The 26,782-nt window shown below is 41.2% G+C and overlaps 1 protein-coding gene across 2 annotated transcripts in view; it reads left to right on the top strand.

Moving 5' to 3' along the window:
- The window catches only part of srgap3 (SLIT-ROBO Rho GTPase activating protein 3), a 73,127-nt gene that overhangs the window by 36,430 nt on the left and 9,915 nt on the right, over nt 1-26,782 (top strand). The window contains exons 5-16 of one of the 2 annotated variants that reach the window (XM_030419598.1): nt 8,154-8,339; nt 9,971-10,099; nt 13,455-13,676; nt 14,676-14,777; nt 15,578-15,775; nt 16,042-16,126; nt 20,426-20,453; nt 21,626-21,728; nt 24,092-24,152; nt 24,781-24,858; nt 24,968-25,102; nt 25,645-25,750. In XM_030419598.1, the coding sequence (XP_030275458.1) occupies nt 8,154-8,339; nt 9,971-10,099; nt 13,455-13,676; nt 14,676-14,777; nt 15,578-15,775; nt 16,042-16,126; nt 20,426-20,453; nt 21,626-21,728; nt 24,092-24,152; nt 24,781-24,858; nt 24,968-25,102; nt 25,645-25,750 (1,433 nt within the window). Of the gene's footprint in view, nt 1-8,153; nt 8,340-9,970; nt 10,100-13,454; nt 13,677-14,675; nt 14,778-15,577; nt 15,776-16,041; nt 16,127-20,425; nt 20,454-21,625; nt 21,729-22,215; nt 22,247-24,091; nt 24,153-24,780; nt 24,859-24,967; nt 25,103-25,644; nt 25,751-26,782 lie in introns of both variants that reach the window. The other variant, XM_030419599.1, reaches the window with a different exon arrangement.

The raw sequence follows: 26,782 nt of genomic DNA on the forward strand, positions 1-26,782 counted from the left end.
ATGAGCGGCAGCTGTAAATGATGAAGTGGAACGCTACATTTCTTTCCAAGTCCACCCATTGCTAGGATCACTTTCCCATCTGGTGGCTCCTTCAGCACTGGTCCTGCTCCGGGGTCACATCACTGGTCGTCTCGGTGGAGGCCTGTGAAATGCCTGCCTTAACATACCATGGTATCATTTGTTAGAGAGGTTGAAAGCCTCTGAGGAGAAATGATAAGCAGATTATATGATGTGCATCTTGTTTCAATAACAATGAAAACACTGGTTCCAGCTCAGTAGCTTTGTTGTATCAGATGTCACCAATTTACTTTGCTTTGTTGTGGATACTATAATGTTATAATGACCTGGTTGAGTTGAGATGGACTGCGGCTTCATTTTGATATGTCTGCTGAGGAAACGGTAATCCACATCATTAATTTTTTCTTTCGGCTTTAACGCAGCATCCTATTATTTCCTCTCCTTTTTTTAACGTCCAGCAGCTGCTTTCCATATGTTTCAATATAAAGAAGGTGCTGAAGGGATGCGTGGATGAATGTTTCCTGTTGTACTTTATAGCCAAGATGTCTCAGATAATTAATACTTCAATTCTATCAATCAATTCTATCTGGAATAATGTTTTTACAGAGGGGAGTATTAATGACAGTAGCACATCTCCCGAGTCTTCTCTGTTGTATTTTAAAACAGGCTGCCAATATATAACGCTGACACTGCCAGATAATGTAATCAATAATCATGCATAAGTTGAAATACATTCTTCCAGTTAACATTGTTATATATGCAGGTTCCATCCTCTCTGCTTGTCGTATTGTATTTATTCGACAATAATCGGTCAGAGGTGGAGGAACTGAATTGTTAATAACAGGATTTTCTGCAGGAAACCCTGCAGATAGATGAGCGTATGTCAGGGATGAGGACAGGCTGTGCTGGTGCTGCACCGTTACAGAGACGGCTTCTTATCGAGGGAGGCTTAGTGCCCAAAACTGGACAAGCTCCAGGCAACTTCAGCAATCTTCTGCCCCCCGAGGTGAAACAGAAGAGATGGCAAAGCTGCCTTATATGACTTATTCATCTGTGCAATGTGATGGGAGTCGAACTACCAAAGGGCAGAGCTGGCAACTCTCCCTGGTCCTGCCATCTGTACATTTGGATGCTGAAACAGGCCGAAGTGACGGGGAGCATGTGAGAATCAAAGGTGCATGTATAATAAATACAGGAATATGCTTTGTAAAAGGACCGTGTTATAGGTCAAATACATTTAGAGACTGCACAACGCTGTATTATTCCACATTTGTATCCATTATGCCAGTGAATTAAGCAATTATCATCCCTCCCCTCTGTTATTCTAATATCAGCAATTTGTTAATCTTCACTGGAATCGCATCATTACTCTCTACCTTTATGCTATTTTCCTATATATCTGTTTCACCCATTCTCCCCTCTCCGGCTGCATGATAAAACTCAGATGCTGCCTCCTCTCATGCTCTACTTGGCCTCAGCTGCAGTCTGGCTGCAAATTAAAAGTCCAAATGTCGACATATGGCCTCGTCCTTTTCCAAATATGAGAAGGGGATTGTGAGAGCTGTGTGAAACTTCACAACTAAGGTGAAAAAATTTACTGCTGCCACACAAAACAGACATCACTTCCTATAAAATGAATACTTTCATGCACATGCATATTCACATTTGATAGTTGTTTTTTCACCCTAACTATCTGCCACATCGTACCCATACTGGAAGGGAGTCCACTGTTTGTATCTCTTTGCATAGTTTATTTTTCTTTTCGTTTATTAATCTCAGTGACGGGTCTAGAAATGTCAGATTGTCATGATGCTGCCATCTGGAAGCTGTAATTAACTGCACAAACAAAGCTGACTCTGTGTAATCTATATAAAAAGATTACCTATGGAAAAGTTTGACAATTCATATGAGGCAGGCAGAGACGTTTGACTCTCAGGCAGCAGAAACACTCTGCTGGTTTTGTTTTTCATGACTGCACCCTTGTCACTGTTTAATTGTGCAGAAATAGCTAAATCAATAGCGTGGCCACATGGTGATCACCTTGTGGTATTTTCTAACAGCTTTTACTGGCTGCCAACAGAGCAAATTTTGCTGAAAGAAACGTGTGAAATCCCATTTGGGTTCCTGGCTGCTTAGTGAGAGGCGAGGGAGAGATGTGAGACTGTGGGCCGAAGCTATTGTTTAAATATTGTTCAGAGTATGTCGCTGCAGCCGGAGTGTTTTAGCGAGAGCGAAGATCCTGTTGTACTGTTGTCATCAGTACCAAACCTGAGATGAGTAACAGGGGCGAAAGCCAAGATGCATTAAAGCCAGTCGCTTCCTGATGTCGCTCCCAGCAAAATACCTCTGTGAAATTCAGGTTTATTTGATTGAACCTGGTTTAATTTCCTGCCACACCAACTTAATATCCCCACTGGGATCAATAAGCCTTCAGCTTATCTTATCACATCCGATCCACCTCCTTGTGTCTGATGTCTGCTCTTCAGTCTCATACGCTATTCTTCTTTTGTTAACAACAACATTGACAACCTGTTTCCAAGAGAGCTGGTGTTTCTTTCTTTCATTCACTCCCTCATTCAATAATCTGTAGTTATTCATTCATTGTTTTCTCAGTAGTATTTATTTATTCACAGCATGTCATATATGCTGAAATATATATCAAAATACAATATCTGCACATTTGAGTAAAGAAACCTTGAAATGATGTACACTATAGAATAGTATTGAATACTATACTGAATATATACACACCTGATCCAAATGATCAGCTTGTTATCAACCTCTGCTGGAGCCTGATAACGAGCGGTTCATTTGAGTCAGGCGTGTCGGGGCAGGGAAACGTCTAACATATGCAGGACCAGGACTGAAATACATGGACTGAAGTATCAAAAGTACTCACAATGCTGGAAAATTACCTGTTTGACTGTTTTACTCTTTTATATATCATGTTATTATTATTACTGATGCCATCATAATAACATTTTACTTCTGTAGTTGTTCGAGGTTGGCGCTGATTTGAACTTTGATATTTTGTTGGGTAGTTGGGTACATTTGATACAAATACTATTAACATGATGCATTGTTACCATCTTTTTACATGAAATACTAGTCAGAAAATTAACTAGTAACTAAAGCTGTCAGATAAATGTAGTAAAAGACATTGTTATTGTTAGTATGTGTCTAGTGATTACCGCTGCACATTCATGTGGTGATGTAGAGGGGAGGGAGGGACTTGATAACTGCTAAACGGACAGGAAGTCAGCTAAAACAACAACATTGCTTATATACACTTTATATCCAGGACCAGGGTACATGTTGTTAGTCAAATCCCGCCACTGATGATTGCTTCTCAAGAACTATCCATAGTGTCACTTGGTCTATTTTTATATCTTCTAAAGTTGGTCTTGCTTTTTTCAGCCAAATTTGTATCTACTGTCAAATAAATGTATTTGGTTGTAATTTTTGTCTTTCTTTCTGTTGTTTGTCCTTGCTCTACATCACCCACAAAATATATAGATTATGTTATCTTTTTTACCATACAAGCCATTTTTTAACTTACAGTGTTTCAGATTTTAGTGCTCAGAGAGGAGAATATTTAAAGGGGAGATAGTCAGGCATCCTCACAAAATCAGAGATGTTGTGATTCAGGGGCTTGAATCCCAACACTATTTAAATTTATGTTGAGTAGAAGTATTTGTGGCCTTGCATTCAATATGAAAAACTCCAGCCATCCTCTCAACGGCTCAGAGACTCTGCTCAGGAGTTAAAACAGCCTGTGGCTGTCGTCAGAGGACTTGACTATACACACACCTCCTGTGGACACAGCTGAAGCTCAGTCTTCCTGCAAATTACTGTGTGTCTTTAGCTGCAGGTCCTGCAGTCAGATGGTTCAAAGTTGGCTGGAAAATCTAGTGAGTTTGAAAGAAACGCTTTGACAGCCCGGGGAGAAATAGAGTGTTAGCCTAGTTTCTCTCGTCTTGGAGCAGCTACATTGCTGTTGAGCTTTGTCGCTCTGAGAATAGACAAGTGGCTTTTATTCCACGTATTTATAGTACTCTCAGGTGCCTCGCAGCTCTTTGTCACTTTCTTGTTGTTGTCTAAGACTGCCTGGAGAGGAGTTGTATTTATTCCAACACAGAGAGAGGGGAAAAAAGCTCTTTAAATGGCAGCACTGGTACATCTTACTATGAGAGGGTTGGAGGTCAGTGGAAGATTATAGTTGCGAGTGACCCGATGGAAAACATGTGATTTTTGATGAGTAGCTCTCAGGGAGATAAAAGGAGCCCTGCTGCTGAAGTTCAGCACCAAGTAAGCATCACTTACTTGATGACAGGAAACAAATAAATTACTGTTTATGTTGACTGTCTCACATCCTGAGGTGTTCATATATTATTTTGAATGCCAGAGACATTTAAAGACACAGCTCACATTTGGACGTTCCTTTACGAGGCTTGACAACAGGCTTCCAAGAGAAGAGACTCCCTCAATGAGCATCTGGGATGAATTAAGACAGACTGGGTATGCTTCTGTCTTGTCTAACAAGGGTTTTCTGTCACGACGGTTTTGTCTACACCATGTTAGAGCGAGGTGTTGGGGTTGTCTGTGTTAGCAGAGATCAAAGTAAAGAGGTAACTGCAGAGAACATAGAAAACAATGCTGTCTGTCATTTCGCTGCACAAAAGAGCTGAAAATGAACAAGCCTGGGGTGATGAAGAGTTAGAATATGATGTAGAGGCCAGGAAAGCCACAGTGAGGAGGGGATGAAGGGGCGACTTGAAGTTTTTTTTGACAGTCCAAGACTGAACCACACATAGCCCACGGCCCCTGGATTCACTTTAAATATTCCATATGTAGTGACATCTGTGTTGCCGCTGTATTGATGCCCAGATTGATCCACCAGGCCACCATGAAAACGCTCCAATCAAACCAGATTTTGGAAGGAAATTACACTGACGACATTGAAAGATGTCAAAGATTATTAGGGTCCTTTACAGAAATGTCCGGCCCCATGCCAGATTTACTTAATGCCAAGGACATGTCAATATTCCTCCTGGGGGTGCACAATAAGCGTTTAAATTTGAAACATTTTAGAAATACCTACAAAACTTTCCCCAAACTGTAGCCCCAATACTGCTGAAACTTTAGTCCACTTAAACTCATCACAAATTATGAAGTACATCACTCAGTTTTTTTCAAAACCTGTAAAACTTATAAAACCTATAAAATCTCCTCCCACAATTTTTGCCCAATTGTCACCAAACTTGCTAGAGAGCATCTTCAGACTGTCCTCCACAAAACTTGTTTCTCGGATTTTTGAATTATCAAAAATTAAGCCTACAGTGCATCAAAATGTTTGACTGTAAACAGTACTGTAAACATATACTATCAAATTCTTGCTAAATATATTTTCAATCTTCCTGAAAAAAATTGAGAATATTTTGGAGTCATGGTGGATGAAGTTTGGAAAATATCAGAATTTTAACTCAAAAACTGAATTTTTAAGAACATTTTGAATTCTGCTCTCATGGGAACAACTGGAGTCAATGTAAGAGGCATTTTTAAACATCAGATGTTCTCTTATGAAGCAAAACACTTAGAGTTAAAAACAAATCACCAACATTTCCATGCTGTCAAGATGCAATTTATGTATTATCAGAATTTTGTTCAGGTAACAGAATTTCTGACATTTTGACCATTTTTGAAATCTGCCTTGACAACAGCTGCCCAGACAGTGACTCCCTGAGTCGACAAATGAAGCTACACAGCATGTCTCACTTCCAGCCAATTAGCTCAGTGAGTTAGGAGCTGGTTCTTGGTGTCTGCAAGGATCATGATGATGACAGATCAAAATGTCAGATGTCCTCAGCATGAAACACAAGACAATTGTCCTGATGGTGTCATCACAGCAATCCTATAAATTAAATAAAAACAAATAGCTTAGACCGGACCATGGGTGAACGCTAACCAAATTTTGCCAGAGGTCCAGTCTCATGCCAGATTACCTCAGCTGTAAACCCAAGCCAATAGTCCTGATGGTGGTGCTACAGCAAGCATCTAAAGTTCAAAACATTGAAAATTCATAACAAATTAACCCGCTAGAACTTCACACTTTCATCAAACTGTAGCCCCAATACTAAAGAAACTTTTGTACATTTAAACCTATTAAAAATTATGAAGTCCATCACTCTGGTTTTTTTTTTTAACTGTAAAACTTATAAAAAGTTTCCCACAATTTTTGCCTACAGTGCATGAAAATGTTTGACTGTGAACACTACTGTAAACATATACCTGCAAATTGATAAATAAATCTTCAATGTTCATGAAAAAATTGAAATTTTTTTAGAGTCATCGTAGATGATGTTTGACAAATATCAGAATTTTACCTAAAAAACTTAATTTTTGAGAACATTTTGAATTCTTCTCTCATGTGAATAATTGCAGTCAATGCAAGCAGCATTTTTAAACATCAGTTATTCACTTATGGAGCAAATAAATCATTTTTAAAAACAAATTACCAACATCTCCATGCTGCAATATGTGTATTTTCAGATTTTTGTCTTGATTTGTCTTCTTACTCAATTTGTGAAGCCACTGTTGTATTGCCACTTGCCAATTAGCTCAGAGCGATAGATGACAGTCTTTGGTTCCAGAAGTTGTGATTTCAAGCCTGAAGTGGTTCAAAATGAACATTGTTGTCAACTGTCTTGTCTTCCTATTCTCCTGTCTGTCGCTTAGAATTGCCTAAATTTGCCAAAAATAGCCCGGACCAGACCCATCGCTGTGCAGCAGCTATAATTATCTCCTTTGTATTTACGTACTTGTGTTACAAAGAATACGTTAAATTTTTGCACAGTCCCTGGTTAATATCAGTACAGTCCTGCACAAAACTCTGCAGCTCCTTAATTAAAGCAGGCCTATTATACTTTTCCATGGCATTCCTCTCCTTCAGTGTGTTGAAAAGGTTCTTGTGCACACGAAAGTTAAAAAGCTCACACAGTGCCTGAAACACCTCGTCAGTAGTCCCGCCTTTAATTATGTGACCTCTTGACATCACTACGTCACCATGTCATACATTTTCATAGTTTAAGTTTATATTCACAGCGGAAGTGAAGTTAACTAGAAGCTGAAGACAGAGAAAATCCAACTGGAGACACTGTGAGCGATGCTGGCTCAGGCGTGTGTGAGCTGACCAATCACAGCAGACTGGATTGGTAAAATCTGGGAGTGAATTCGGCATTATCAACACAGTGGTTCTGTAGTAATGTTGAAAGCCATTGCAGAGGCATTGGTAGTATATATGAGCAAAAAGGCACAAAAGTGTCTCTATGAGATGCTCTTTTCATGTTTGTCCTGAAAGCAAAAGCAGTTGAACCATCTGTTTGACAGTGGTTTCACAGCTTGTTCCATCTTTAGTAACTTTTTCTGTGAGTGGACTAAATTAAATCTGGGCTTGTTTACCTGTTTCTTTTTTTATAATTCCCAGCAGTGGACACTGCTACATATTTATGGCTGACTGACTAAATGTGTTGACTACAAATGCAGTCTATTCACTTTATATTCTTTCATACTGGACTGCAACAGTTGTTTTCAAAATTGAGTAATCAGAGTATTATTCCATTAAACCCAAGAATTGTTTATGCCATGAAATGCTTCACAAAAAGACGAAGAAAAGGAGCCAGTCCTCTCATTTGAGAAGCTGGAGACTATTTGGCATCTTAAGCCGTTTTCACACAGGATTAGTATTACCGGGGAATTTCTAGTAACTCAGAATAATTGCAGAGGACATCTGGGAGCTTAAAAAGTAAAAATTCCCCAGAAGGTGACCTAACACTTTACGCCAGTCAACAGCTGTGATGCGACAGTGGGTAGATCGATGTAAGAAAGTGATATTCAGTATAGCCACAAAACATCTGTACTTGATCTAATGAGCTGCAGATGTAAACTCTAAACTATATCACATATCCAGGGAACAATGTCACTAAATATGAATAAAATACAACTTTGCTTTTCTCAGCCTATGAGACTGGAGAGTAGTGTTACAAAAATAGGGTATCTTCTGATTGTCAGATTGTGATGATGATGATAAGCCCCAGTAATGTTCAATCTGCTAAATATCTGTCATGCTCCTGCTGCAGGTGATGAAAACATACCACATGTACCACACCGAGAGCATCAGCGCAGAGAGCAAGCTGAAGGATGCTGAGAAGCAGGAGGAGAAGCAGTTCAGCAAGTCCGGAGATCTTAACGTGAACCTCCTACGCCACGAGGACCGCCAGCCCAGACGTGGCTTCGTCAGGAAAATTGAGAAGATGAAAGAGAAGGTGAGTGTGGCCAAGGAGGGATTCTGCTGTGTTTTTGTTCCCCTCAGCAATCCAGCAGGCAGCTGTTTTGCTAGACCCACTGTATAACACTTAAACCAGCTCATTTAGCAGCTGGAGTCTGATATTTCCATCTTGAGTTAGACCAAGAACAGAGCTGAAAGTGGAGTGAATATTGGACTTGGATTTGCCAGGCAGTCAGAGGTAGGGACCCAAATGAATGCTAATGTTGCTCCATGCGTTGTTGATGTGTGAAGTTTGCAAACAAGCTCCCCTCGCCAACTGGAAAAAAGATGACATGTAGTAATATGTTCACGGCTGGTTTCCATCGCCCCAAGTGGCCAAAAAAATCAGTCAGTGCAGGTCGAGCATAGTCTTGTCAAAGCAGATCGAGGAGGTCAGAAGAGTCTGCTTCTGTGAAAGGAGAACCAGCTGCATTTGTTGGGTTGAGAGAGGGACAGACCAGCAGACAGACAGCATTGTAATAAACCAGTAACTCAACTCTCCTTCCATAGTATGCAGATTTCTAGTCTGTGTAGTCTTCTCTGCCAGCACTATAGGGCCTCTGCTGCTCTCTCTGGAGCCGCCTGTACTTCAGATGCACCCATGCGTTTCTCATTCTGGAGCTTGTTCTGGAATTTCTTCATGCAAATGAAACTCCCATTATCTCTCAGGTGCAGGAAATCAAAAGGCTGTCAGGGCGACGGAGTCTCTCCCTCCTCGGGCTGCTTTTCCTAAGAGATGGAACTGAACACTATTTATACCACAGCGTGGCGATGAATATTCTTCTTTCCATTGCTTGCCTTGTTTCTAAGCTTTTGTCTCACGACTCTGCCTGCAAACAGGTTGGAGGAGGAAGAGGAAGAAATAAAAGTTAATCTCTTTCTCTCTAACCCACTGCTGCAATTTGCATCATAATTCCTTTGTGAAATTGGAAGTGAAATGTCCATGTGCAGTGAAAATGCGCAAACAATTCAAATAACGGGGGAAATGTATCTGCTTAAGAATGATGCTGCTTTGTCAATACTGTTAATCACAAGTTTTTCAAAATCAAAATGTTGTGTTCTTTCAGCACAAACGTCACTCAGTGGGAAATGTTGCTGTTTTTCTGTTTATATTCTTTAGTACTAATTACAATTGCACGCATCGCACTAGAAATACAGACAATGAGATATCCAGCCATGTCAGATTATTTAAGACTAACAAATAAGGCTTCTAATAAACAGTCTGCGTATGTACGTTTTTTTAAAGGGACACTTTTTTGGAACTAGTCATGTTTGCTGCTAAGAACAGCAGAAATGTGAAGATTGATACCACTATCACTTCTCTGTGTTGAATATCATACGTTCATTCAGCTCGCTAAAGATGGAGCCGCCTTGAGTGCTTGTTTGTCAGCATCCACATTCTGCAGCATCTGGTACTCAAGAGACAGAATAATGACTAAATACAAGGCTGGTTGTGGAAGGCAAGTTACTCCAGAGCCTGTTTACCCCGCCATCTCTACCTGTCTGATGGTCCCAAAGCTGCAGCTGCCTGAGCACACACTCAAACTCTCCCCACTGTTTGATTTTCCTGCACTGACGTTTTTTTTCTTTCCCCTCCTTCATCTGTTCTGTGTCTTGTCTCCTCCCCAGAGGCAAGCCAAGTACTCGGAGAACAAGCTGAAATGCACAAAAGCCCGGAATGACTATTTGTTGAACCTGGCAGCAACAAATGCAGTTGTGGCAAAATATTACATCCATGACGTCTCCGATATGATTGATGTAAGTATATGCGCTTGGCACATGTGTTTGTTTACATCTCTCAGCTGGGATTTCTGATGTTGGTTTTAGCTCAGCAGCACTGTCGCTTTTTCTCGCCATCTGTTCCTGCGTCTCATTCACTCTCAGCCTGTTAGCTGTTTGTTTTCAAGCTGCTCCGTTGGCCCCGATGAATGTTTATCGCCATCTTTTTTTTTTCTTTCATTATTAATTTCTGCGTAACAAACTTAACACTGATATGCTGGTGTTGACACGGGGTAGAAGTTCAGCGATGTGTAGTATCACGCAGCTACAGAAGGATGTTTGATTTCAAGGGACTCCGTCAGTGTTGACAGAACGGCTTCTGCTCAGTCTCCCGCTCTCCTCCTCCACCGCCTCATGCTCGTTCATTTGTTCTCATTAATACTGCTTTTGGGAGCTTTGCTGGGACAACCACAGCATGTCCTTGCCCTCGTCTGCCACCGACTGTCACTGTATATAAAAAAAAATACAACCCAATACACACACACACTACCTCTATTGTCTAGTGTCTGTCCTTCTGTTATCTGTCCTTTCATGGCTTAGAGCAGAGGAAACAGCCTTTCCAACACTGACCCAAGCAGCTGTACAGTAGATGTGTCAAGTAGAAAAATAGTAATATTCCTCTGAATCTAACACTTTAATATGATGTCCCTTTTATTCAAATTAGGCGCCAGTAGCACTGCTGGAAACTCTGATTACCAGAGTTTAAAAGGGTGACTTTGTTGAGCAAACCGCTAATCGCTGGAAGTCAGCTGGTGAGCGGAGGCTCTGTTTTTGCAGGCATGAATGCGGTTAATGTGGTTGGCACTGAGCTCTCAGCCCCGGGTGACCTGCTACCAGTCACCATGCACACAAGCAGACCAAAGTTAAGACGAAGAAGCCTTTATCGGCCATTTTTAGACGAGATCAGTGGAACTATTCTGTATCTAGTACTTTTAGATGTGCACGAACAGACCTTCCCCTTCAGTGTGTGATGTTATTTTCTCTCAGATTTCATTGTGATTGAACATGTCATTGTCTGTTTTGTTATTTTCTTGCAGTTTCACTCTTACGCAATACGCAAAGAGTCATCACATCGTCACCCCCCTATTTTTTCCTGATTTTCCTTGAAGAATTCTGGTTTCAGCTACTTCAGTTGTTGTATTCTGTGCTTTGTTTATTTATTTACGAGGCTCACTTTTTGCCAACACTATGATGTGAACTATTCCTCCTCTGAGGACTGACACAGAAATCACATTTTTAACATACAATTATCTACATTGGAACACATTAACAAAAATCCATCATCAATTTATTAAACCGCGAGCAAGATTAATCACCTGGTGTCCATACAGTTGATTGTTAAGTACTTTTTTGATAGAGTTTTATAATCTTGAATACTGTATTCAGTCATTTTGGTTTGCTATTGACTGTCGCTACTGTCACAATTACACAGAAAGGACACAAACGCAAGACACACAGGCAGACATGAGCTGATGTCCAGAGTATGAAATCCAAAGTCCAATGTCCAAAATCCAAAAACAAACAACAAAAGACAAACAAAGGAAAATCCAGGCGAAAAAAAAAATTAAGCAGAAATACAAACTTGAGGCCAAACTAGAAGACCACCATGAACAATTCAGGAACACAGGATGCTAAGGTAACAGGTACAGGAGACGCGTAGGCAACAGGACCTCATGAGGTGCACGTGGAGAGAGACTAGGAACAGGGCAGTGCTAACAAGGCTGATGTTAGACAGGCTGATACACAGCTGAGCAAGACACAAGAGGATACGGCTGCAAAATAAAACAGGAAATCAACAAACCAAAAAACCCAAACCATGCCCTGTATAAAACCTTATTATTTTTATTACTGATGTTAACCTGTCAGCCCTTCACTAGGCCTGTTTCCCTCTGTCTCTATGTGCTAATGGCCTGGCTGTCACTTTTTTTTTTTGCTTGAGGCCAGAGCCAAACCACCATACTGCACCACATTAACCACAGTGATAGATGCACATTTTCCAGGTCAGGCATGACGAGATGTGATTTCAGTCAGATTTTTTGAGACTATGTTGAACACTGCTTATGTTTTTAAACAATTGCAGTAGAAACAATAGCAGTGTCTCTGCTGTTGGCATTGGTGATACCAGCCTCTCATACTGAGTATCAGATTCATGGCTTTCCACGCCTCTTTAATGCCGAGCTTTGATAGATTTAGTGTCTTGAAACTGAAAGGTCCATGTCAGACCAAATCCTGCTGAGCTGCAGGGAATGGGATTGTGAGCATGACTGGTTTGGCCTCCGCTAGCGGGGCAGAGGAGGAAAAAAAAAGGGTCCGTTTGTCATGTCAGAGTAACTGCACACCACACATCAAACCAGACATTCACGAGGCAAGATGTAAGCCTTGTCAGCGTCAGTGACTTTAAACTGTTGAAGTGTAATTCTGGAGAACAGGTTGAGTTTTATTCTGCCACTGCACTGCCTAGAACTGATGACTGCTGCGTTGAGTGAGGTTGGCCAGTGGGTACAATCTTTTTAAGAGAATAAGGTTAATATTGTAAGCAAGGATGCAGCAAAAAATAAATAAATATTGATTTATCTACACTTTATATGTATACAACTATAGTATGTTTGCACAGCTCACATCAGAAAGACAAGAATATAATAAACAAAGTGGTCAGCAGTGTTTGGATTAAAGAGTGTGTCTAATCTCTTTTCCCTGATTATCTGCTCCTCCAGGCTGCTACAGCAGATATGAGTGTGTTGTCACACAGTTTGTGTGTTTAAGAAGAGGCTAATTTGCTCCTTTTAGTCTTAAGTCCACTGAGCCACTTTGACTGAATGGTGAAATGAGGCTTGCGCACCAAAGCGGAGAGACTGCTTCCTCAGTGCTAAAGAACGCCAAAGAGTGTTTTACTAGTGACTCACAGAGCTGTCAGTGGCCTGCAGCTCCCTCTAAACCTCCTCGCTACCATCCTCTGCTTAATGAGGTTAGCTCATACAGCTCTGTGCGATGAGGCTCTGTAATTATCACTGCTGTCCTACTGTGCCAGCTCCTGTAATTCCATGAACTCTACTTCTATTTTTAAAAGGTAACCTGTAGCAGGAAGCAATTTGGGTTTTAGTCCAGTAAAGTGGTCTGAACATCATGGAAGGCCCTCAAACTAAAAGTCTTTACAAGAGAAATTTGCACTTTTACGTTCTTCCACATCCCCTGGCAGGTTTATAATGACTTCTTTAGGCATGTTTCAGGCATCTTTAAACCTGATTTATTATTTTCCTGATTTCCATTTCCCATCTCTTACCATTATTTGACAACATGATTTTGTTCTTATTTATCGGATATTTTATCTCCATAGTGCTGCGACATGGGCTACCACGCCAGCTTGGCACGGACCTTCAGAACCTACCTATCTGCCGAGTACAATCTGGAGACATCTCGCCACGAGGGACTGGACATCATCGAGAATGCAGTGGACAACCTGGACTCCCGCAGTGACAAGCACAAGATCATGGATATGCATAACCAGGTGTTCTGTCCTCCGATGCGCTTTGAGTACCTGCCACACATGGGAGACGAGGTGAGGTGCTCTAAATGCTGCTACTCTCGTGCAGGACTTAACTTTGAAGAGTTTTTACAAAGGAAGTCTTTGAGGGGAGACACTAGAGGTTTTTCATGCACTGTTGAATTTAAAAATGTTAGGCTATTACACTTCCATGGGTGTATATGTCAATAAGCCTAGTGGAAAGAAGAATTATAACATCCACATTTAGTTGGTTTGTTTTTTTGTTCAGATTTTTGTTAATTTATACAAAATTATACATATTTAATTAGATATCCAAATTTGTATACTTATACTCATTTTCTTTTTCAAAAGGTGTCACATCATCATCACCCGTACTTATTATTGTGAAATAATTGTGATGGAAAATTGCTAGTCCCACCAATCATGAATCACATTGCAATCATAATATTTGTCAAGATAATGGCACTATGGTGGTTCTTTTTCATACTGTGTCTCCCTAGGATTTAGGATTTGGACAAGTCTTACAGGACTTTTTCGCAAAATGAGTTTTTTCTCACACTCAGAGCCAGACATCTGTGCTTTAGTAGCTCATACATACACCAAACCTTTTAGTTTTTTCCTATATATGTTCTGAATGTTTTATATAGAGTGGTTCGTTATGTTAAACAATCATTCATCGCCTGTTATATATATGTAACATTTTATTTCCTAAAAAAACGAATATTTAATCTGCCCTCTGTGTTGATGATGCAGGCACAAATCATTTGCATATTTAATTAGTCCATACATTATTTGCATGTTTGTAAAACAATAATGTATTTATCTCTATGTGAGTAACTAAATGTGGAAGTTTGATGATCTATCGATTCATCCGTAGTGTCAAACTAATATGAAAGATGGTTAATGGTTGAGTTTCAACCCAGACTTTGGGTTAGTGGCCGGTCCGACCTACCAACCCAAGATGTCAGTATCTTAGTCCAGGATCACTTTTTGCACATCTCCGCTTCAGATGGATCTGTTTTGCCTCCTCCTCCTCTTCCTCCTCCTCCTCAGGTGTGCCAGGTGAGCGCCCAGCAGCCTGTCCAGACTGAACTCCTGATGCGCTACCACCAACTGCAGTCTCGTCTCGCCACGCTAAAGATTGAGAATGAGGAGGTGAGGATTTATGACGGCTCTGTCTCCGTCCAGCCTACATCACTTCCAGCCCCACCCCCCAAAAAACAAAAAAGCTCCGTCTTGTTTCCCCCCAGAGCCAAGTAGGAGGGCCACATCGCCATCTGCTCTCATTGCAATTACCCTCCAGTGACCCTTTGCTCTGTGGGAGCTGAGAATATATTTAGATTGTCACAGCGCCAATGTTGTGCTTTTTACAAAGTATGATGGTAAATTGTCTACTGTGTGATGAAGAGAAGACTTTCTCATTAGGAGTGGCAGACACAAAGGTGCAAATGGAGGTGATAATAACCAGGACCTGTTAGACTCTCCTGGGCCGGTGGTCTTGCCTCTTCCCTGTCTCCCAGAGGGATAATGGACGAGCAATGCCATTACTGGAAATGAGCTTTATCAATCTCGCCACCGAGACAAAAAGCCTCCATTAGTAATTTCATGTCAAATTTTTAATCTTTGCCAGACTCTCTTCATTTTCATGTCTCCTTCTGATGTATGCCTGACTTGTGGGTTGCTCTGGAGTGGCATTTGGATGCTGCGTGTTGTCAGTTAAGTGCAAATCAAGGTCCTTTATTGTTCAAGGGTCAGGTTGTCTTTGATATGAATATTCTAGTGCTGTAAATCACTCACTCTCGCCCTTGAAAATGTCATTGGTTACTTTGTTTCTGTCCAGGCATGGAAAATAAATAGGCTCCACTCTCACAAAAAAAAAAAAAATATGACGAAGACCGAGGAAGATACGAGGCCTCATTTGTCATCTTCTTTTCTGCTTTCCTCCATCTGTGCAGGTGAGAAAGACCTTGGATGCCACCATGCAAACGCTGCAGGACATGCTGATGGTGGAAGACTTTGACGTGTCGGATGCCTTCCAACACAGCCGCTCCACTGAATCCATTAAGTCTGTGGCCTCCGAGTCCTACATGAGCAAGCTGAACATAGCCAAGAGGAGGTCGAACCAACAGGAGACTGAAATGTTCTACTTCTCAGTGAGTCCATGACGATTTCGATCTGTCAGTTAGTCCACACTGTTACTGGCTGCAGCACCGCTCCGAAGTCGAGCTCCCCGTGCGGCTTTTCAAAATCAAGCCATCAGTCATCATTTCCACATGCTCTGAAAATAGAAATTAAATTAAAACTAGAAGAGATTGGATTGCTTATTTGAGCTGAATTGACATTGAATGTTTGACTGGGCTCACGTTACACCGGATTAGTGCTGCGACTCACTCTCTGCTTCCTCTGTCTCTCTCTGTAGAAATTCAAGGAGTACCTGAATGGCAGTAACCTCATCATTAAGCTGCAGGCCAAGCATGACTTACTGAAGCAGACGCTGGGTGAAGGTAAGGAGTCTCTTCTCTTCATCCGTCTTTTAAAGGCACAGTTTACCCAAAATTATCGAATGCAATGTAACTAGAAGGCACCAGTTCACTACATAAACAGCTACATGGCACTAGATATTGTGAGCAGATTCTTATGGGAACTATTTTCTTAAGACTGAACTTCATCCCTCAATAAAGATGGAAAGAAGATTTAAAATTGTTTTTTTTTTATCTCCGATCACAACAAAAACACCCAGGATAAGTTAATCATGGTTAATTTCCCTTCACGGAATAATCGTGAATATCCTCACATGAGTGACTTGGAAAAGCTGTGTAGCTCAACAAATAAACTCTATCTTGACCACCTGAGTTATTTTTAATTGCAACAAAGGGAAGCCCACATGTTTCCATTCATTCCAAAATCCTAAACCTGTTATCATGAACGAAGGCTCCACTTGCCCAATATATCCCCAAAGAAACTGTTAAATCTTTTTAAAGATTTTTTGGCATAGACACCTTTATTAAGCAGTAGACAGATAGGAAATATGGGAGAGAGAGGGGGATGTAACATGCAGCAAAGGACCTCCGGCCGGAATCGAACCGGGGTCTGCTGCGTTTATGGCATGCACTCTGACCACTCGACCACCTGCGCGCCACGAAACTGTTAAATCTTGTGTGTGGAAACAACACCACTGTTGTTTAAATCATCTGCCCCCTATTAGTGATTGCTACTTTGTTGCATTAGCTAACGTTGCTAACCCTAGCTAAGTAATATTAGCATTACCAATGCTAGTTGGTTGGGTACTAAAATACTTCCTGGCTGTAATTTCAGACTTAAACCTAGCAGCAGATGAAGTCGTTTGTCTACACCCACAGGTAAAGAAAAAGGTGTAAACATACCACGACAAGACACACACTTGTCTTGCAGAGAACTTCTGTCTGGGAAAAGTCAGCGAGAAGAAAGATATCATTATGTTTATACTTGGTGGGGCTGAATAGCGATCACTCATCTGAAATTAGTCATGACAAAGTTGACGATGAGGCAGGCATGTTCTGACTGATCACATGCACATTCAAAACTGTCACGTCAGCCAAGAAAAACTGTTCTTTGTTTTCATAAAGATGCAAGCCATTATCGATTTTGAGGCATCATAAAATGGATCACACTTTCCATGAGGATAAGCACATGAATCAATGTGACAAAAACCTTAACAATGCTAACCCTAGCGAGCTACTGTTAACATCACGCTAGCGGCTAACATTAGGCAGTAGACGTGTGTCTGTGATGCAATGAAAATACTTTTGTTTCTCAACAAAATTTAAGGCGACTTGATTTCAGTATGTTTTAGTGCTATTTTTATCTGTTCATTTGAGCTTTTTTTCGATAACTATCTGAACAATATCAAGAGTTATGTTGCTCACCCCATACCTACCTGCCAACGGTATCACAGCGCAGATGGACTACTCATGGACTCGAGGCTATAGCTTCTTGTCAAACGCAGGATGTAACCACTGATCGCGTCATCCTTGGCTAAACTAAAGATGGCTCAATAAGCTAGCCTTTCATCCATGAGTAGATGCACTGTTACTTTGTGTGGTGACACGGTAGAAAGAAAGTTGTTCCTACATGAAAGAGCTCACAAAAAGGTGTGTTACCTTGAGTAACTGGATATGATTACTGGAAAGAGACATTGCTGTTTTTCCACAAGCCAAGTGCCATCTAGTTCCATCACGAAGATGAATAAATAGCACTACAGGTAAGAGTCAAAATATGTAAAGTATTTTTGATTTTTAGGTCATTTGTAACTTTTTACTAGCATGAACCTGAACTTGTGTTTCGTCTCAGGGGCTGGCCACAGCTCTGTGAAAAAACGCTGCCTTAATGATTATAGAGCTCAACAGTCACCGCCCACTTTTCTAACGGCTCTGGTTCTGGAAGTTAATTTCCCATTCATTCACTCCATTGACGTTTCATAAAATCCTTATATAAAGAGTTTTAAGCCTGGAACCAAGCCAATAAACTACGAGATGAATTATGACCATAAAACATTTAATTTGGAGCAAAACAAATTTTAGAAAACGGAAACAAAATCAAAGGTACAAGACTGTGTACGTAATTATCTTAAGAGTAAAGGAACTACTCATCCCATAAACCATTGCGAATGTAATAGCGACGTTTCTGATTGGTGGAGCTCACTGTTACCATGGAAATGTTAACCGAACCCGCGATTTCATGTTTGCTAGTTACTGCTATCACTGAACTCTAAAATCGTAGATCGTCGATTCTTCAAACAAGGTTGATATCATACGGACTTGTGGCTTCTACAGGATCATATACCATCGTTTCACAATCTCATAACTCGTGGTAAGTCTACTTTGGATGGTTACGACATTATGGCCAATAATCAGAATCCTCTATTCAGAATATGAATGGCAACCTCACTGTTGAGCTCTATAGGATGCAGGTCTTATCTAATAAGCAGCGGAGAATGAGGTATAGAAGACTTCAAAGACATTAATTTTGTTTTTAAGGAAGTGGAAATACAAATGAGGAAATCAGAGTTAATATTTAAACAGAAAAATCACACCAAAAGCAGATCCTGTCTACTTTGAGGCATCCATTCCCCCGTTCTACTTATCACCATCGGTTAAAGCATTACCGGTTGGTCTCTATGTGCCATAGCCGCAGGGAGGGTTTCCATTTCCAGGATGTGAGGGTAAGGTTTCTCTCCATCCCTCCCTCCCCCAGGGGTCCCCTTGTCACCTCAGCCGTGAACAGTTTATGCCCAATCAATCAGCAGGACTAGACCAGGGCCCGTTCCTGCAGCTGCTCCTGCATCAGAGGTCCAGCTAATAGAAAAAGGCATCAGACGCAGACAGCTGAGGCCTTGTGACACACATGCATATTTTCAGATTTCACACCTTTGATTTAAGTCTTACTTAGAAATGTTTTTTGCTCTGTGGAGCTTTTTAAGATGCCCTTGTCATTCCCCCCTGAGCTCTGCGGCGAACTGCATGCTTTAACTCTCATAAACACTCCCATTATAGTTCATTTTAATCTCTGGACGTCCACGGTGGAGCGGCTGATAGTCTCTGAATGTGGCATATGGTGTCTCCAGGTACCACCCATGTTTAATTATTCAGGTGATCAATCACGGCTGGGTCGTGCTCATTAGCTCGTTGCTTCACACCCAAAATAGCGTGCCTGTGTATGTGCGTGGTGGTTTTATGGGCGTGACAGAGGGAACAAGATGAGACTGGTGCGTGCCACATGGCGTTTACATCTTGCTGCATGTATTAATAAAAACATAATGTCAAGCATTGGCGCCAGACAAGATGGTGCCAGGATATCTGCCAGCCCTCGTTTCCCAGATAAGGAGACACCAATTCCCTTGTTCAGTGAATTTGATTTGTACTTGTCACCTTTTAGGTTTGTATATTAAAAAAAAGCTCTCAATTCCCGAGAGAACACTGGTACTTTTGGATATTAAATTAGAAGAAAATCAACACAGACTTTCTTTGCTCATGCTTGAGAAACTGGGTGTAATTTTGAGGTTGGCTGGTCAGAGGTAGATGCGGCTATCACTCAGAGAAAAGATGTCTGGGAAATGTGCTGTTGTTTCTTCACATGAATGCTCCAGAGGACTCGTCCCATCTGCCAGAACGATGTGTTGAGAAATGGGTTAGCCTTTTGCTCTTTCTGTCCATTGTTAGCTGGAGTAATGAAATAATGTTGGAATGCTTTGGTGCCATTGTTGCCATTTTTTGTATATTGACTCCCATCCAGTTGATGCAGTCACTGGCACACAAAGATAAACTCATAATTACTTTCAGTTCATAAACAAAAGCCGGGTCGTCCAAGCAGTTATTCCTTGTTTTTTTAACGGATGTCTGTTATGGTATAGCTGAGTTTGACTGTTTTCTTTAAAAATCCTCAGTGTATACGCCTATAACGTGTGTGTGTTGTTGAAAACCCACAACAAAAGGCTCGGTGAACCAGCACAGACGTTGCTCAGTGTCACAACTGATGGACCCCTCCCTCCCCAACATACACACACTGCAGCCGTCACCACACCCTTTTCTTTGCTCCGCTGAGAGGAGGTCTATAACCCCACGGGGTCCTCTGGTTCCCCTGAGGTTTTCAGCGATGACTGCTCAATGGCTTTGTCCGATGAATGGTGTTAGCACTGCTCCATTCATCGTTCTCTCAGTGGTCATGTTGTCTCTCATCAGACCCTTCAGAGACGGTGGTCACAGCAGTCTGTATAATACGCAGAACAAAGATTTAACACATCCCTCTTGTGTTTTGTTTTTCCACAGGGGAAAGGGCCGAGTGTGGAACCACAAGGTATGGTATCCTTTAAAATCCCTGCCTTTCGGTCATGAAGCATCTGCTTATACAATTATTTTTGACATTATTAGATTTTATTTCAAGCTGAGAATTAAGACATTTTGTTGTTAACATTGAACATGTAGTGTCTAGTGTCTGTATGTCTGGCGTTAGCACGCTAACCAGCTAGCCACAGCCTATTTCGGTCCAAAGTTCCTGTGTTAGCCGTGTAAACACCAACACGCCAAAGTCTCCGCCTGGGCTGAGCTAACTAGCTAACGGCAGCTACAGTTGGCAGCAGTTAGCGGTTATTCTGGTGATACAGAAGGCTGCCCCCCTATTTGTTTCCAGTATGAATTCGACAGGTGACTAGTACTTACATATTGTACCATGAAATTATAAAAAAAAACTTAAAATCATATGTTATTTGTACCGAACATATTGTTTATGTTTACGATGCATGGCTTTTAAACTACTGCAGTCATTGAATGTAAATCAGTGTCTAAACAGGTCATTATGTTTTCTGTACATAAAATTAATGTTAATTAGCATGACTTGGCCAAGTATTTGTAGTTTTTTGTTGTACTTTCCATAAGTGCATGCTTGCACATGCATGCTGTTGCTCTCTTACATAAAGGATCTTCATAAATTATAAAGCAACTTTCAGCTGCATCTCACTTGTCAAAATAAGTTGCGCTCGCATGTTTCATACATATGCATGCATGATTTTAAAACCTTGGATAAGACGTTTACAGTCTTTCTGCATTTGAATATGCATATGCAATATATGAATATATAGTATTCACTGAATGACACAGGAAACGCGTAATTTCAGTGAGAAATCCTGTAATTATGGGTTCCACCATGCATTTATATATGGTATGATTAGCATGAATTGCTAGCTTCAGTTCGATAATCTCTACTTTGAAATCAGTAAGTTAAGAAGAGTTTTTACTAAAGATCCAGACCCCTCAGTAATAATTCAAAGGCCAATTTTAATGATCAAAGACCTCTTTAATGAAACATCTCACTTTGGGTTTTTCTGAGCTTTTAAAAGAAGCTTCGCTTTTTCCATCACTTTACTGATACAAAGGTTTTTTTTTCTGATTTAACTGCTTTTGAACCTCAGTTTGGTTCTACAGTTTTCACAGAATGTGGTGTTTTTTTCCCTTTTGTCCATCATCTCCCAGGCCCCCCACACTTCCCCCTAAACCACAGAAAATGCGGAAGCCTAGGCCTCGCTCCATGTATAACCATAAGCTGTTTAATGGCAATATGGAGACCTTCATCAAGGTACCCTGTGGTGGTGGTGTGTGACTGAGCGGCCCTTGTGGAACAGGAGGGGAAGGCAGCTAGAGCCTTCGCTCTCATTTTCTTCCTCACTTTGGCCTTCTGTTCCTCCCTCTTCCAGCTGCCCTTGATCATGATATAACGCCTCTGTTTAACCTCTAATCCTCCTCCTCCCTTCCGTGGCTCTGCCAGTGCAGACAGAGCTGCAGTCAGCTGTCTCTTTATTCCCCTCCAGAACAATTTACCATCTCTGGCTTTATTTCTAAATCCAGTTGACCTGTAAACGACTGAGAGGCAGGAGACGGCAGTGGGTCTGCTGAGTCCCTCACTGCATCCAACCCCTCAACTGCATCTCTGCAGCTTTCCTATCGCCCGTCCCTTTGCTTAGCCTTCTTAACCTCCACAGGGGTCATTTGTCATCTGAGCTTTTTCTAACTTTGTGCTTCTCTGCTTCCTCTGCTACTCTGTGCCTTGCCGCTTTCTGTCCCAGAGGAAGAAGGAATGCCCGTACCCGCATTCAGGTACCTCTGTTGTTCGAGAGTATAGTTCAGGGCACAGGGGCACTAAAACATTTAAACTAATAGTAAAAAAGTAAACTACTGCTGGAGCTACATTTGCATGCTGCTAATTTTCTGTATGTATCTGTGACAACAGGTTGTTAACTGCAATTTTACATGTTTTGTGTGTTTTAAAATGCCCATTAGATTTGCTTAATAAACGTTTATTAGATTTGGAAAAAAAAATAGCATTTGAATTGTCCTAACTTGCATATCTTTAATTAAAGGAGACATTATGTTCATTTTCAGATTTCAAATTTTATTTGGTTACTACTAAAATACAGTAGATTTACGTGCTTTAATGCTAAAAAAAACGATCGATTTTCACACACCGTACAGTGCTGCAGCTCTGTATTCTCCCTCTTTTTGTTTTAGCTCCTGTCTTATTAAAGGGATAGTTCGGGTTTTTTGAAGTGGGGTCATATAAAGTACATATCTATAGTCGATCTGTTTCCTACCGTAATCACCGATCAGCGTAGCCTCAGTTTGGAGAAGTAAAGACCTGCTCCAACCCCGACGCTCAGCTTTGTACTGCAGTGAACGGGGTTCAGCAAAAAAGCAAAATCAACCACCTAAAAAACAAGGCTCACCTAAAAAAATCTTTATCAGGTCAAGTTTACCTTGTATAGGTAAAATTCACACAGCTTTACATCGCCGTCAGACCGCGCTTTCTTTTGGCACTACATTTTCTCAACCGCAGAACCCCCGTATCCCTACGCATGAGGGAGCAGATCAGCTGTTGCCCAGTTACGCTACTGCATGGGATACGGAGGTTCTGTGGTTGATAAAATGTAGTGCCAAAAGAAAGCGCGTCTGGGCTGGAGCGGCTCTCTACTTGAAAACTGAGGCTGCGCTGATCGGTGATTACGGTAGGAAACAGATTGACTATAGATATGTACTTTATATGACCCCACTTCAAAAAACCCGAACTATCCCTTTAAGGCTAACCCCTCCCGAATACCCAGTCTGTTCTGGGTATTCTGGGTATTCTTGTTCAGCTCGCTCATGCCTGACCCAGCACCAATAACAACAATAGAGCAGTTGTGCTAAATCAATTCTTACATGCCAAACTAGCTGCCAGGCATAAATTATGCAAATGTGTGACTCTGTGTTGTAATGTGATGTCGCAGAGTCACAGAATTAAGGTGAGGCGTTTCAGGAGCAGTGTTTTCTGTAGGAGAGAGGAGCTTCTGTTGGATTTCAAGATATTGTACTTGCACAAGAGCATATATAAAACACTGAAGGAAAGGAAATCAACAGAAATGCATAATAGGTCTCCTTTAACATAAATTAGAATGCGATTTGTTATTTGTGTGTGTTGATAGGATAATATAGTGTATAAAATACCTAATTAAGATGACGGTATGGTGTAAAAGTTACAAAAAAAGTTATGGAAAATATTTCTGAACTCAATATATCAGTTGATATGTTTTTATATATGTATCTTGATATCTATGCACAGGATATATACATAATGACGCATTTTCTATTACAAATGTGGTTATAAAGCACAAAGATATGTATGTTATTGGAGCTTGATATTTAACGAAACCTTTATTGTCTAAATGACTTCAGACAATAAACTACATTGGAAGTTTAGCAATTATTTATAAACTACATTACACACATTTTTATCAACATCATGTTCTTTAAACGTTTTTCATACTGGTCAATTTATAGGCCGATGCCTATATGTCTGTGATAGGATCGATAATGGTTGGGCTGTACTTGTAGTCAGTTTTATTTCTTCATTTTTTTGTCTTGCCTTTTCTGTATTTACTCATTTATTTCATTATGATTGCGTTGCAGGATTCAGGTCAACCGATCCCACTTGTTGTTGAGAGCTGTATCAGATACATCAATCTATACGGTGAGTCTGGCATCATGTCGCTGTGACGACTACCTCTTGAATGAGCGGGCAGACAAAGAAAGAGAACCACAAAGTTCTTTGAAAACTATGGCCTCGTGTGAATTGACAGCAGCTTTTGGACGAGGTCATGTATTTCCACAAATAGCCGCAGGTACAGAGACATGACCTACTCTCCTCGCCACCTCTTCAAGGCACTCAGCTGCCTGCCAGTAATTTGACAAGCTCGTAACAATAGATCACACACGGAGAGTTTTGAAAGTCCTATCGGTCTTTGTTTAGAGTTCAGCCACCCTTCCTCCCCTCTCTCTTTATAACTCCTCCCTGTCTACCTTCACATCTGTCTTCGGCTCATTGCTGTAGCCTGCAGGCCCTTTCCCCTGGATCTGGACCTAATGAAACTCCAGAAAACTGATTAGGAGCCCTCTAACTGGAACCATATGCTGCAGCCTCACTGAGGGGCCCTCTCATGGAAAAATACGCATCTCCTCCTTTTATTACTAGATTACATTTCCTGCTCTGTGTTATGTGTTTCCAATTGGCTTTTCATGAAGCTGGCACTGGGGTTAGGAGATAATGGGAGCTAGCGTAACTATGAATCTTTAAATTTCTGGTTTGTGTTTCTTTTTAGGCTTGCAGCAGCAGGGGATATTCCGTGTGCCGGGATCACAGGTGGAAGTCAACGACATTAAAAACTCATTTGAGAGAGGTGAGTCAAAGGAATACGCATTATATCCCCCCCCGCCCCCCTTTTCATGTCACAAATACATAAACTGGATTTTGACACACTTTTAAACACACATTTTCTTCTTCATCAGGTGAAGATCCCCTGATTGATGACCAGAATGAGCATGATATCAACTCAGTAGCAGGGGTGCTGAAGCTGTACTTCAGAGGACTGGAGAACCCTATCTTCCCAAAGGAGCGCTTCCTGGACTTCATCTCCACTATCAGTAAGTCACGCACAGCAGCCATCACAGTCGAGCGGATTTGTCAGAAAAAGGAAAAAGAAAAACTCACCTTGCAGTTTGTTCGAGACTCACGGCACAAGAGAAAGCCATGTGGTGCAGCACATGGAAGCAATCTTAACACCAGGGCTCTCTCTGCCTGGTATTTAACAGAAAGCCAGTAGGAAGAGGAGAACGTGGGCCACATCAGTCTGCCGTGTGCGAGTTCACCACAGAACCATTTCCCCGCTGTTTCTACAATAATAGTTTGATCACTCAGTGTGCCTTCGGGGTCTGGTGAAAGGCAAGAGGGGGCTTCTATAAAAGTGTCAAATAACAGCCTTCAGAATCTCCTCTGCCTCTTGCTTTTGCTCGGTTTGATCAATTCTCCTCGCTGGGATCTGGTTTATGTTATATTCTAGCTGACAGTGTTGTTGTAGGATCAGTGCCCATGTATATAAAGTTTAAAAGCCATATTTGTCTCCCATTTATTGAAGCATAAACCTGCTGTTGTTACACCTCTCCACCTCCTTCCTTTTGCGTTTTAGAGCTGGAGTCTGGGGCTGAGAGAGCGCACCACATCCAGCAGATTGTCGTGACGCTTCCTCGCACCATCATCATCGTCATGCGATACCTCTTCGCTTTTCTCAATCAGTGAGTACGACTCTCACATGTATACATTTTAAGCCACAGATCCTGGTGTGTATTGATGTTATTTAGAGATGTAAGTAAACCCTAAAGGTGCTGTAAACATTGTCGCCATTTTAGCTAACTTCCTGACTGTTTTGCAGTTAGCAATCCTCTCTACGTCACCACGTGAGCGCGCAGCAATAATAACCAGACATGGCAGCAAACAGCAGGATCTATCCCTGCCCTCTGCGTGTTCACAAGCAGAAAGGACCGCCTCTTTATGGAGTTCTCTGTTCTGATTGGATAAATTGGGCAGGGATACCACAAAAATGCCTTCACCTGGAGCAACTTTAAATTTAGCTTTTACTGTATGTACATTTAATTATACTGAGGAAAATCCATGTTGCACAAATGCAGACAACAGATGAAAACATCCAGAAATAAACTGAAAAGAAGAAACCAACCTGCTATTTACTGCCACATCCGTCTACCGTGTTTTTGGAAGTTATTTATGGTCTCAGAAACGTATGCCTCACTGGAGCTGTATACCTGTCTTCTGATAATAGATGTTATTAATGCTCCTTTTACTGGGTTTGCCTGCAGAACATAGAGTTTGATTTCATACCCCTGCTCTTCTATAACACCCCTTGACTGTTGGAGCTGTTCCAGCTGTGGCTTTACTGCTCAGCCTCAGCTCGTTGATAATGTGAGAGGACTGATTGTGACTTCCTCTTGCAGCACAGCATGATTTGGTTACCAAGAGTGGGTTGTGGCATGTGCTGGATAAGTCGATTTGTTGAAGTGGTTGGCTGATCAGAGTGCTATTTATGCAAATGTCTCACTAAGCCGTGCAATGAGGCATGTAATACTGTACGTCAAAACTGAATTCAGTGGAAGCTGTTGACTCTGTCAGAGGTGTCTGCTACATACTACAAGGCATTCAAATATTCATATTTCATAACTTAAAGCAGCTAAAATCAATATTTCAATTGCAACAACCATGGCCATTACCATGACTATTCTGGGCCAAGAACCATCATCTGTCCAAGTTTTTTT

Source organism: Sparus aurata, chromosome 6 (assembly GCF_900880675.1).
Source record: "Sparus aurata chromosome 6, fSpaAur1.1, whole genome shotgun sequence".
Classification (NCBI taxonomy): Eukaryota; Metazoa; Chordata; class Actinopteri; order Spariformes; family Sparidae; genus Sparus; species Sparus aurata.